The sequence below is a fragment of the Myotis daubentonii genome, chromosome 7, assembly GCF_963259705.1.
Source record: "Myotis daubentonii chromosome 7, mMyoDau2.1, whole genome shotgun sequence".
NCBI classification, from domain to species: Eukaryota; Metazoa; Chordata; class Mammalia; order Chiroptera; family Vespertilionidae; genus Myotis; species Myotis daubentonii.
In genome coordinates, this window is record NC_081846.1 from 94,976,717 (window position 1) to 94,990,400 (window position 13,684).

Consider the following 13,684-nt stretch of genomic DNA (forward strand, 5'->3'; position numbering starts at 1 on the left):
AGGTATATAGTTATTTTCATTTTATTATATTTATGTGTTCTTTATTTCCTCTTAAATAAGTCATTTTAATATTTCTTATAATACTGGTGATCAGTGTTGTCATAGAGACTCCTTTAGCTTTTTCTTGGCTGGGAAGCTCTTTAACTGTCCTTTGATTAGAAATGATAGTTTTGCTGGGTAGAGTAGTCTTGTTTGTAGGTCCCTGCTTTTCATAACTTTAAATATTTTGTGCCAGTCCTTTAGACCTGCAAAGTTTCTGTTGAGAAATGAGCTGATAGTCTCATGGAAGCTTATGCTTTTCTCTTGCTGCTTTTAAGATTATCTCTTTGTCTTTAACTTTTGGCATTTTAATCATGATGTGTGTTGGTGTGGCCTCTTTGGGTTCATCTTGTTTGGGAGTCTGTGCTTCCTGGACTTGCGTGTCTTTTTCCTTCAGGTTAGGGAAGTTTTCTGTCATTATTTCTTCAACTAGGTTTTCATTTCCTTGCTTCCTCTTTTTTCCTTCTGGTACCCCTATGATGTGAATGTTGTCATGCTACCCAGAGGTCCCTTAAACTATCACCTTTTTTAAATTCTTTTTTTCCATTCAGATTGGGTGTTTTCTGCTTCCTTTTCTAATTGCTAATTTGACCCTCTGCTTTATCTACTCTGCTGTTGATTCCCTGTAGTGTATTTCTCATTTCAGTTCTTTTAGTCTTCATTTCTGATTGGTTATTTTTTTATGATTCCTACCTCCATTTTTATGTTTCCTATCTTTTTGTTGAAGTTCTCACTGAGCATGCTTATAACCTGTGCTTTGAACTCTGCATCTGGTAGATTGCTTCTCTCCATTTTTTTAGTTCTTTTTCTGGAGTATTGTTCTGTTGTTTCATTTGGGACATGTTTCTTTGTCTCATCATTTTGGATGCATTGATGTGTTTTGCTTCTTTGTATTCGGTAGAGCTGCTGTATATCCTGGTCTTGGTAGAGTGGCCTATTGTATTAGTAATCCTGGAGGGCCCAGTAGAGGAAAGAGCCTCCTTGATCACCGCACTGGTGTGCCCCATGTGGGTTGTGTGCCCCCTCTTGTTATGATGGAACCTTGATTGCTTTGGACAGGTCAGTGGAAGGAATTTATCCCCAGGCTGATTGGCTGCGAGGATTAGTTGCAACCACAATGGGGAGCTGTTGTGCAGGGGCTGACCTGATGGAGCAATACTCATCACTTCACCAGAGCCCTGATGCCCGAAGAGTTCACCCCTTGAATGTGTCACTTGTGGTAGTATTTGGGTGGTGAACTTGCATGGTCTGAAGCTGACCACCAGTTGTGCTGGCTCTGGGGCCTACCTGGAGGGGCAGGCCAAAATCAGCTGCCACCTGTACCCTGCGGAGGGCTACCCAGCATGACCTACAAAACAATCTGCAGATGGCTGCTACTTGTGGTGGGCTTGGAGGAGCCTAAGAAAGATCAGACTATGTACTGTGACCAGTTGCTGCTAGTGCCCAGCTTGGAGCCACTTAGCAAAAAGTATATGGCATGCCTTGACCAGATGCCGCTTGTGTGGGGTTTGTGAACTTTTAACAGATTTTAGGATGGAAATGGCTTAGGTGGGTGTGTAAGTTGGATGGGGCAGGGTCTCAGGGAGTCATCAAGATGGGGCAAACAGTGTTGGCCAGGTTGACAGAGACTCAGATCGGGCTCCCGCCTGCTGGCTCTATGGTGTAGTGGTGGCTCAGCAGAGGAGCAGTGGCCTCTGCCAGCACTTCTTTCTGGGAGAAGGCTAGCTCTTCAGCTCCCACTCTGATGCCAGACACTTCAGTTCCTCCCTGAATGTCCCTGATGTGCCTTTTGAGCCACTGCCCCAGCACTGGAGCTCAGAATGAGTGAGTTTGAGTAAGTTCATGTGCTGGCCCTTTAAGAGGAACACCTGGGACTCCAGCAGCCTCTGTGTCACTCAGCCACAATCCCTGCTGGTTTTACACCCAGAACTTATGGGGACTTCTCTTTCTGGCACTGGAACCCTGGCAGGGGGCTTGGTGTGGGGCTGGGACCCCTGGCACCTCAGGGGCACTTCTGAAGACGAGGTATCCCTTTCTTTCTTTCTTTTTAATCCTCACCCAAGGATATTTTTCCATTGATTTTTAGAGCGAGTAGAAGAGAGAGGGAAAGACAGAGAGAAATATCACTGTGATATTTTGATTGGTTGCCTCCTGCACGCTCCCTGAGCAGGGCAGGGAGGAACCTGCAACTGAGGTACGTGCCCTTGGCCAGTATTGAACCCAGGACCCTTCAGTCTGCAGGCTGACGCTCTATCCACTGAGTCAAACCAGCTAGGGCCCAAGGTAACCTATTTAATTCTTAAGTGGTATACATGGATGTGGGGCCAGTCTTTTCCATGTTCCCAGCCCTCCTATCAGTGCTGTCATAGAGGCTGTACCATTTGACTTCAGTAGTTGCCAAATAGTCTCTTTGCCAAGTCTTGGGTGATATGGCAAGGGATCTTTTTTTCCTTACAGATCAAGAGGTACCCTTTTACCTCCGTGGCTCTGAAGTGACGCCCTGAGCAGTTCCCTAATGCAGGCCAGGAGGTGCCCATGACTTGAGGCACCCTGTCATGGGCATAGGAAGGGGCTTGGTATGGTGTGTGCTCGTGGGTCCCTCCCTCTTTCTGCAGGGGTTTAGGGAGTAGCCCCTTGGAGCCTTTGTGGAGTAGTGTAGAATTGCCCAGAAGCCTTGCCTTTCATTAACCAGAGATGGCGCTGAGCCTGTCCTGGGTGAATTTAGGGAGATAAGGTAGTTACGGGGCTGCCAAATGATGGGTTCTAACACTGTTAACATTACCGTGCCCGCCTAGGTCTTTTCACTGATGCCCATGCTGCTCCACCTTGGAGCGCACCCTTCCCTCATCACAGGCACAGCTTTCGTGTGTGACCAGGCCTGCAGGCACGAGACTGTTCTCAGCTTTTGGAAGCTCAGCTGCGGCTGTTTGATCGTGGTGCCCTCTGAGCCTTTATGAAGTTTCCTTTTTTTTTTTTTTTTAGTATATTTTTATTGATTTCAGAGAGAGGAAGAGAGAGATAGAAACATCAATGATCAGAGAAAATCATGGATCAGCTGCCTCCTGCATGCCCCACACTGGGGATCGAGCTCACAAGCCAGGCATGTGCCCTGGCTGGGAATCGAACCGTGACCTCCTGGTTCATAGATCGACGTACAACCACTTGCAAAATATCATCTCCATTCACATAAGGAAAAATCAGTACCTTCCCCAGAGTTATAAAACTAACCATTCTCAAAATCAGTACTTTTCTCATGCCTGTTGGTACAAAGTTCATACTTTCTTCAAGCCATCTTGTTGGGTTCACTACTCTGGCTGATTATACTATGTTCAGCAATAATTGGAAAAACTTTCAGCTTAAAGAGATGTTGAATCTTTACCAACCACATCTTTCAGGGCAAGTGACTTGGTCATGAAGGTGGATGCTCTCCTGTCCGCTCAACCAAAAGGAGACACGAGAATCGAGTACCAGTTTTTTGAAGACAGACACAGGTATGGGACTAACATTGAATTTGTGTGTATCCTTGAATATTAAACTCTTTTTTTAATGAACTTGAATGTTTTATTACTAAACTGTTCCTTGTTTTCCTACAGGGCTGTTGCTTTTCTGTATAAAAATAGCACCAGCAAGTACAGTATATTGTAAAATTAACATAGTTTTGTTTGTCATCAGACACTGTACAACTAACAAAACTTTTCTCCACTGCTGGTTATATCCAATAGAAAGATCAGTACATATTTTGAAAGTTACAGTGTTATATAAGGCTTAAGATTACAATGTTATCCTTGAATTACATGATTTTTATAACTGGATTTTACCACAGATAATTTCAGGAATTCTGAGTGTTATAACTGTAGCCTCACCTGAAAATCATAGGGCGTTGAGAGATGCATGTTGTCGTATCTGCAGTCATTAGAAAGTCCAGGGCATTTTCTCCCAGGAGCATTGCTGTAAGTAGTTTCTTTTCCCATTGGTGTTACTAAATGGGCTACGTCCTGTCCTCCACGAACTTAAGATGCTAGTTACGGTGTCGCATCTGCTCTATTCGGGGGCTCCATTTTCCTTGCCAGTAGACTGTCTGTTTCTCCTGCTTCTTCACTCACTGGTTCCCTCTTCACAAGATCTGCTGACAATCCTGGATCCTTGCAGGAGCTTCATTGCTTTCAGTTGCTTCCCGACAGGGCGAGTCAAGTTCATGGGCAGCTTTCACTCTTTCTAAACCACCACACTCGTGTTCGCTTTGCTCCAACGTCAGGCTAACGAGAGTAAACAGTGTCTCCCAAAGCTTCCTGAGCAAATGCTGACGCCCACTGTTGCAGAACCATTTCTGTCACTTGGGCCCATTTCTCTGTGAGTTCATGCCTGAGAGCAGCTAGGCCCGAGGCAGTGCGCGGCCGCAGCCGCGGGCGGCACCTCGCGAGCACGAAAGTCTTAGGTTGCCTTTCCCTCAGACCAGTGGTCGGCAAACTGGGCTCGCGAGCCACATGCGGCTCTTTGGCCCCTTGAGTGTGGCTCTTCCACAAAATACCACGTGCGGGCGCGCATGTACAGTGCGATTAAAACTTCGTGGCCCATGCGCAGGAGTCGGTATTTTGTGGAAGAGCCACACTCAAGGGGCCAAAGAGCCACATGTGACTCACGAGCCGCAGTTTGCTGACCACTGCTTCAGACCCATCTATTTTTCATATAAAGTCTGTGTAGAAGTTCTTACATGACTGGAAAATTTGTCTGGCATATGGTTTTCATATGTACTCATATTCATATGTAAAACTTATATATAGATCTCAGTTGTCTAAAAGTTGACATTTATTTCTAAATCCATCTGAAATAGTTCTGACTGCACCCTTTCAGAAAACAGAAAGCATTTAATTACATGGATCAATTGTAATTTTCTGATATTCAAAAAGAAACAGAGTTTGTTAGAACACTTTCCTTGTTCATCTTTTGTTGAAAACTGTTTTGTTTTCAATAAAATAAAAATGCGTTTAGCATTATGAGGATGTCCTTTCCTTTTCCCCCCAGTTTTTTATTTGGAAAAGTTTCAAACCAAGAGAATAGTTGAAAGACTATTACAGTGAACACCCAAATATATTTAACCTAGATTTACCTTTTTTTTTCCCTACACCAAAGAAAAATGTTATTGAAGTATTTAAAAATATACGGGGGGAAAATACATGGGAAAAGACAGACAAAGGCATTGTCATACAGCTGATTTCTAAAGTCAATACTTTTGCAATATAAAAGGATCGTTTTCCCCAAAAGTCAGTTTATTGAAAAAAATTGATTTTAAGTTGGTCTATAATTTTTAATTCAATTTTGTTTACAAATATTACTAGGTTTCTCAATTTCATCCCATATCAGAACTTTGTTTTTTGGAAATATTTACTTCTCAAAGTTGTATATAGTTACTTCTTGCAATTAATGTCAGCAACTATAGGGAGCTTCTCTAGTCACAAGAATTCCGTATGGCTGCTGCTTTGGAAACAGTTACCATATTGGGTTACCTATGTGAAGACTCATGTACTCAAAGTCCAAATATTGGGGGCAGTATGAGGACTGAGAGCAGGAGGACGAAGGAAAGATGGTATTATCTTTACTACAGACCTGCTGGAAAAGACTCCCCTAATAACTTTGGTACTAGTGCTAGAGAAGCAGTTGCTGCCAGTCCACAAGTTGGCTGTATCACTGTCTGCCGGGAGCCGGTCCATCCTTGCTGTTTCAAAGGACCTGGCATATATGGCATACTGTTCTTAAAATGTTTGCTCACCTTCTTGGCACTATGTGTTTTAACCAAGGTCTCCTCTCTGAGAAAGGTTGTTTCCCCAAGTAGGGATTTTCCCCTGAAGTTAGGGAGGGAATAAAACCCCTCAACTAAGTGCCAGGCGGGTAATTAATCACTTTAACTACGAACAATCATGCTTAAGCTACATAATCTTTACTCCCTGGAATGGAGATAAGAAACGCCCTAACCTTTGTAATAGAGATTGATAGGATTGAATGAACTGGTATAAATACAGATGTAACAAGACAACAAGACACAGAGCTTAGAAGACAGAACCAAGAGAGACAGAACCTAGGCACAGAACCTACACAGAACGTTCTCTAGAGACAGAAGAACTTCGCTGGAGAGAACATGGCAAAAGATCCTGGACTGAACCTGACTACAGAAATTGGCAAGAGAACCTGACTAGAACCTGGCTACTGAACCTGGCTGGAGAACCTGCAGAACCTGGCTGGAGATCCTAACCAGAACTTGGCTGGAGATCCTGGCTAGAGATCCTGGCTAGGCTGCTGATCAACTGAACGCTGTCTCCGTGTCATTCCTTCTTTGCCGACTCCGTCCACACCTTTGGGAACCCCTGGACCTGCTGGGGTTGGACCCCGGCAACTGTCCATTTTGTATTTCCTTCCCTAAAGAATGGCAGACCTAAATAATTAGGCTGCTCAATCAAATGAGCAGAGACTTTTGAGTTACAATATACTTGAACTGTGAAATAAATTATTTTCTTAATTGGTTTAGCAGCCTTGGGTCTGCAAAGGCAGAAAACCCAATTTTGTTTCAAAATTAGAAGGCTGACTCGGAGGCTGTTTGTAAGATGCCTAACTATCTTCTATCGCCAGTCAGTCTTGAACATGGACCTTCGTGAACTCAGTAACTTAATGTGAAAATGATCTCATCCCTCAACACACAGTGTTGAGCCAGCAAAATGAGAGAAAAAAAAGTACACTCACAAAGTAGGAATTGGCTTATATAAAACAAGAGAGCATATATCCTCTTATACAGCACAAGAGGAATATATATCGCAATAAAAACAATCTACATTAGACTTGTAAGAGATGATTTTGGTTTACATGTAAGTTGGCTTAAACTGACCATGACGGAATGATTGGAAAGTTTCTTCTCCTGACATAATGCCCATTCATTATAAACTGAGCTGGTCTTAGTTTCTTATAAATCTTATTTCCTTGGATTTATCTGCTACACCCTCATTTTATAGCCATTTAACTTACAAGCTGGGCCTGCCCAGCCTCCCTCTGAAGCCTCTCTTGAGAAAGGTACCAGATGCATTAAGCACAGGCAGCCTCCCGTTAAGAATCCGCACTTCACACAGCACATGAGAACCAGCACTAGGCTCTCCAACGCAAAAACCTCTCATTTCACACTATCATGGGAGCAGTGCAGTTCACTGCCCACTCCTTCCTTATAGGTGACTCAGCAGCTGTAAACGCTTTCCTTCAGTTCCAAAGCCTTTCAATACTTGTTAATTCCAAAGTCCGAACACATGTAGCTGTGGCACTTTGGGAGCTGGCACACTCAGGAGAGCTGTGTTCAGCATGAAGTGAGCTAGAGCATACTTCGTATAGCAACTTCCAGAAAATACAGAATTGAAGCAGGGGATCCCTCGGGGGTGAGGACGACGGGGCCCCAACCCACTAGGGCGTCTGCATGCATGACCCCGGGGACCAGGTTCATTGACGCAGATCCGTTTAATTGAGGAACTACAGGGGTATATATAGCATGAGGGGACCAATCAGAGGGAGACATGTTGCTATAGGCGACCAATCAGAGGGAGACACGTTGCTATAGGCGACCAATGGCTGAAAGGCTGGGGTACTATGCATGTGGTTCTAGGAGTTAGTTCAGGTGGGCATTGCTACTTCCTGGTGTGCCGAGGACGCATGTCATGGTGGAGTGTGCTCACACCATTGCAACAGCCGCAGCGCTGAGACATACTTCCTGAGCTCTACTACACAGAATTATTGGAGAAACTGTGAAAAACTTGCGTGAACATGTAAACTGTACTCCATAGTCTAGTTGTTCCCACGGAGTTAGGAGCCTTGCTTTACCCTGGCCAGGAGTTTCAAAAGGTGTTCCTTTCACAGCGTGCAGAAACACATACCCCCAGCTTACACGTAACGTGTTCAGGCCATGCCGCAGAACACTGAAGAAGGGAGTACTGCGTAAGACAATGTGAAGCAAGCCGACGCCTCATGCATGTGTCCGCCACATCCCTGGCTGTCTGTTGCCCCTCCGCCACAGGCCCAGCGGGCGGTTCGGAGAAGGACCGGCTCCGCAGGACGGTGTCTCCTTGCAGCCGAACGCCAGCGGTCGGCCCCAGAGCACTAGATTCACCGATGGTTAACAAATGCCACATTTATCTCTCATCTGTGCGTGTGTATAGTACATCTAAACTATATTTGTATGTTTGCATACAAACATGTGCGCTCACGTATTTTCTGAATTACTTGAAACCATGTTTCAGACATCCTTACACATCATGCCTAAATTCTTCAGCATGTCTCACCCAAGTACCAGTCTTTCCACAGGCCTTCTTAGCATGCCCCAGCAACTTAATCCTGATACAGTCACATTAAATAATGCACAGCTCAAATCTCTCCATCGCCCTAGTAATGACATTTGCAGCTATTTCATTACTTCGTATTGATCAGTCTCCTTTAATCTAAAATAGTTACCTGCTCCTTCTTTTTTTCTTTGTTTTCTTTTTGTCTTTTATGACTGACTTTTTAAAGAGTGCAGACCAGTGGTCGTGTGGAATGTTTCACAGTCTGGTTTGTTTCCTCCTCGTGAGATTTAATAGTAACGTGTCTTTAGGAGGATCCCCTAAATTGGTGTGTGTGGCCTTTGCCTGAGTGGGCGTGTGTACATCCTCATCGCCCCTTAGAGGCAGCAGGGAAGCTTCAGGTAGAGAGCCCGCCCTGCCCTCCGGGGTCTGACACACCCGCCTGAGCAGAGTGGTGTGGCTGACCTGTGCTGGCTCACCCAGCCCTGGGGAGATCAGGTGTGAGCAGACTGACGATTCCAGGCTAGAATGAGGCCCTCTCCTTCCTCACTTGTGTGCCTTCTGAACTCTTACGTTGCCAGTGGGTGAAACTTCTGTCTCCTTGCTCAGACCCTGGTTGGATTTTCCCATTGGCATCCATCTTCTTATCACTCCGTACTTTGAGGAAATAACTCTGACCTAGTCACTGCCACAGAAAGCATGTTTCCTGGCTGACCCTTCCATGGCCAAGATGGGGAATCCGGAGCAAGAACTCTTCTCTCTAGAACAGTAGTCGCCAACCTTTTGGACCTCATGGACGACCGGTTGGCGACCGCTGATCTAGAACACCCCTTTCTCCATGAGTCTTATACAATTAAAATGCCCTAATTGCAGATTTTGTTACGATACAGATTATAATTAGAGAAATTCTTTTTATTGGGTTTGTATTAGTATTTGCTTTATATCAGAAGCTATTTTTCAAGAACGGAGGTGTGAATTGTGGGTATGTGCATCCTTGCCCTAAAGCGTGTCCCTGGACCAGTGGCGCGCACTGTTGGGGAGAGGGTGGGCAATGCGTTCTCTGGCCCCAGCCCCGACTTCTGGCAGCATATCCACTGAAATGAGGCCCCCAGGTGACTCCCGTGTACATCAAGATCGGTGAACCCCTGCATTCTTTGACGTTTGCTCTACTCGCCACCAGCTGGCCTTGTTCTAGAGCTAAGGTTTTTTTGAAATGCTAAGAGGACTGATAAATTATATTGGACTCTGCCCTACCCCATGCCCCTCCAAACCCCTGTGGCAAAAACAAATTAACTTTGTTTCTTGTTTTCCTCCAGATTAATGCTTTCTCTTTTGATCTCTGTAGTGCAGTTAAACTGAGGCCAAAAGAAGGAGTGACGTACTTTGATGTCGTGGCCATCCTTGACCCTGTCACCAGAGAGGCCCAGAGACTGGCCCCGCTGCTCTTGGTACGGACAGCGCAGAGGCCGTCAGTGTCCCTTAGTTATCCTCAGAGGGCATTGGAAACCCCGTCAGGCCTCTTGGGGGAGCTAACGTCTTCATGCAGAGTGGCAACGGCTCTGCAAACAGCTTCGTAACCTTAGCTGGTACAGGTTTGATTGGTTGGCTCCTGTAATGAAGAAAAAAATTATCCTTACTTAGAGCAAAATGCCTTTGAATTAAATTGATTATGCCGTACTGTAATTTGTGGTGAAGAGCTAAAAAGGTTTGCTTTATCATTCTCCCTTTTACAACTAGCATGTCTTTTAGATATGTATAAGGTGTGACCGTTTTGAGAACATTTAAAAGAGCTCTGCCTAGAAGACAGTTGCTTCAACTTGTTTTATGTTGTGGTTTTCTTCTTTAAGTATAAGGTTTTAATGAAGTGTAATGAACTGACCTTCTGTGTGGGTGTTTGTGTGCGTGTGGTTTCATACCATAGTATCTAAGCCGCACTGAGGAGTCTTGAAACATGCTGCTGCCTCATGCCTGCGTGGGGCGGTGGCTGGCAGTGGCCACGGCATGTGTGTGTGTGTGATTTAGATTGTGCGCCAGAGTGTGTCTCTTTTCTTGTGATATTAAGAAATGTTCTGTCTTTTAGTATCAAGAGATAAATTTATGTTTTGTCATCTGGTTTGCTCTTTTAGGTGTTAACTCAGCTGATCAACATGAATCTAAGAGTGTTTATGAACTGCCAATCTAAACTTTCTGACATGCCTTTAAAAAGGTAAAGCAAGCTCTTTAAGAAATCAACAATTGACAAACATCTAAAAGCTGGATTTATAGATGGATTGTCATATTTGAAAAGATCACTTACTGAATGCTTAGGTTTGCTAACTCCCCGCTCTAATCAGCAGTTGTAGGAACTCTCTGGGTGTGGGTGTGGGAGCACTTCTGTGGCACTAGCCACACTCCCTGCACTGTGCTCCTCTCTCTCTCTCTCTCTCTCTCTCTCTATCTCTATCTCTATCTCTGTCTCTCTCATTGGTCAGAATTATACAGTTCTCTAATTTTAGAACATGTGATCAGTGTAGCTATTAAATTTACCTCTCTGTGCCGTGTTGAGAAAAGACTGGTCCGGGCTTTTTTATCTTAAAACTAGAGGCCCGGTGCACAAAAATTTGTGCACTCAGGGGGGAGAGGGGGTCCCTCAGCCCGGCCTGTGCCCTCTCACAGTGTGGGACCCCTCGGGAGATTACGACCTGCTGGCTTAGGCCTGCTCCCGGGTGGCAGAGTGCAGGCCCAATCCCTAGGTGCAGCCCCTGGTCCGGCTCAGAGCAGGGCCAATTGGGGAGTTGGGGCGCCGCCCCCTGTCATGCACAGAGCAGGGTGGATCTGGAGGTTGCGATGCCACCCCTAGTCACGCTCAGGGTACGGCCGATTGGGGGGTTGGGGCACCGCCCCCTGTCACACTCAAGGCAGGGTCGATAGGAAAGTTGCGGTGCCACCCCCTGTCACGCACAGAGCAGGGCGGATCAGGGGGTTGGGGAGCTCCCCCTGTCATGCACAGAGCAGGGCTGATCAGGGGGTTGAGGAGCTCACCCCTGTCACGCACAGAGTAGGGCCAATAGGGGAGTTGGGGCACCGCCACCTGTCACACACAGAGCAGGGTGGATCAGGGGGTTGGGGCTCCGTACCCTGTCACACACAGAGCAGGGTGGATCAGGGGGTTGGGGCGCCGCCCTCTATCACCCACAGAGCAGGGCCGATCAGGGGGTTGGGGCGCCACCACTGTCACACTCGGGGCAGGGCCGATGGGGAGATTATGGCTCTACCCCGTCACACACAGAGCAGGGCCTGTGAGGTGGGGGGGGTGGGGCGCTGCACCCTGTCACACACAGAGCCGCAAGGAGATCAGGGGGTTTGGGCGCTGCCCCCTGTCACGCTGATCCCAGTGCTGGGAGGCCTCGTGGCTCCGCTGATCCCGGTGCCGGGAGGCATATTACCCTTTTACTATATAGAATAGAGGCCTGGTACACGGGTTGGGGCTGGCTGGTTTGCCCTGAAGGGTGTCCTGGATCAGGGTGGGAGTCCCCACTGGGGTGCCTGGCCAGTCTGGCTGAGTGGCTGAGGGCCGTTTTCAGGCTGATGGGTGACTGAAGCTCCCAACCGCTCCTTTTTTCCTTTTTTCTTTTTTATTCTGGGCCAGCTTTAGCTCTGAGGCCTCGGCTGCTGAAAACAGGTTTCTGGCCTTTGTTTACCATCTGTATTTGATACAATGTTGCGGTCCGGCTGGCTTGAGCCCCGCTGAGTAAAGCAGGTTTCTGGGGTTTTTTTAGCTTCTATATTTGCAACATAGTTACTTAGAGTTGCAGCTGAGAGGCCGGCAAGTCAGGCAGGGAATCCTCTGTCACTGAAGCAAGCAAGCCTCCCTGTTCACATCAGCTGCCTGGCTGCCGGCCGCCATCTTGACTGGCAGTTAATTTGCATATCTCCCTGATTAGCCAATGGGAAGGGTAGCAGTCATACGCCAATTACCATCTTTCTCTTTTATTAGATAGGATAAGAGCAGTTATCTCACGTTGGAGTGTGTGTGTCCGAGGGACTTACGGAGGCTCCTTTGTGCATCTTCAGAAGGAGGGCATGCTTCCTCTGAGCTTTGAAATGGTCCTTAGGAAAAAAGAGACAAAAAGCAGTTAATAGTAATAGTGTGACACATGTTGGGGCTGTGGGAAATTTCCAATTTACAAATATGCTGTGTTCTATAGGTTAGATTCTAAGTGAGTTTGTTTATTTACCAGTGCATGGTGGGGGCCGGCCAGCCCGCCCCGATCACGGGCTGGCTGGGGGGAGGGGATGCAGGAGGTTGGCTGGTCGGTCTCCCAGTCGAGAAACACATTGATTGCTTGCCTCCTGCATGAGCCCGGACCAGGGCCTGGGCCAGGGAGGAGCCTGCAACTGGGGTAACATGCCCTTGACCAGAGTCCAACACAGGACCCTTCGGTCCACAGGCTGACACGCTATCCACTGAGCCAAACTGGCTAGGACTGATTCTAAGTGAATTTAAACAGTATTTGAAAGAGACAAATGAGTTCCCAGCTCCCACCATTGCCCTTGTTCAGGAGAAATGTTTAAATTATTACATACAGTGTCTTCAGGATGCATCTGACAACCCAGTCACCATTTAGGACTTTGTAAGATAAAAATGAGTTTTTCTCACTGAAGAGAGGAAACACTCAGGAAATGCCTGCAACCCCACGAGCAGCCCCCACAGCAGTACAGGAAGGGGTGGCCTCCCTCTCGGTCCTATTCCTCTGGCTCTTCTTTGCATCTTCAACAACCACAGGTGGCTAGTTAGGTCAAGAAACAGTTTTGGAAACACTTTCCCAATCTGGAAGGAAACCTTCCAAATCTGTTTGTTATAAGCCAGTTTACCTTTATGGAGACCTGTAATCTCAAGGGCTGTGGTTGTATTTTTTTAAAAAACTAACACTTTTCTTTTTAATTTCAGCTTTTACCGTTATGTCTTAGAACCAGAGATTTCTTTCACTTCAGACAATAGTTTTGCTAAGGGTCCAATAGCCAAATTTTTGGATATGCCACAGTCTCCTCTGTTCACTCTGAATTTGAACACACCTGAGAGCTGGATGGTAGAGTCTGTCAGAACGCCATATGACCTGGATAACATTTACTTAGAAGAGGTAAGGGTGTTACTGCGTCCAAGCGTTAATCATGTGTAGTGGTGATAGTCCCTGACTGGATAGACTGGACCACCGTCTCGGCAGGCCTTTGAGATGTCAATATTCAGGCACAATTATATTCTTTAAAATAATAACTTCATCCAGATCTGATTCCCGTACCATAAAATTCACACTTTTAAAATGTACAGTTGAGTAGTTTTCATATACTCAAACAGCCCTGTA

The 13,684-nt window shown here is 46.3% G+C and overlaps 1 protein-coding gene and 1 long non-coding RNA gene across 5 annotated transcripts in view; one reads left to right on the forward strand and one right to left on the reverse strand.

The window, feature by feature from the left end:
* Positions 1–13,684, forward strand: part of UGGT1 (UDP-glucose glycoprotein glucosyltransferase 1) — a 173,858-nt gene that overhangs the window by 124,567 nt on the left and 35,607 nt on the right. For all 4 annotated transcript variants that reach the window (XM_059704829.1, XM_059704832.1, XM_059704831.1 and 1 more), the window contains 4 exons: positions 3,435–3,530; positions 9,688–9,790; positions 10,469–10,548; positions 13,273–13,462. In XM_059704829.1, coding sequence (XP_059560812.1) covers positions 3,435–3,530; positions 9,688–9,790; positions 10,469–10,548; positions 13,273–13,462 — 469 coding nt within the window. The remainder of the gene's footprint in view (positions 1–3,434; positions 3,531–9,687; positions 9,791–10,468; positions 10,549–13,272; positions 13,463–13,684) is intronic.
* Positions 5,342–6,503, reverse strand: LOC132238750 (uncharacterized). Its single transcript, XR_009453873.1, has 2 exons — positions 6,420–6,503; positions 5,342–5,716 (listed from the first exon to the last, which is right to left on the reverse strand). It is a non-coding gene; the product is annotated as an uncharacterized LOC132238750 (long non-coding RNA).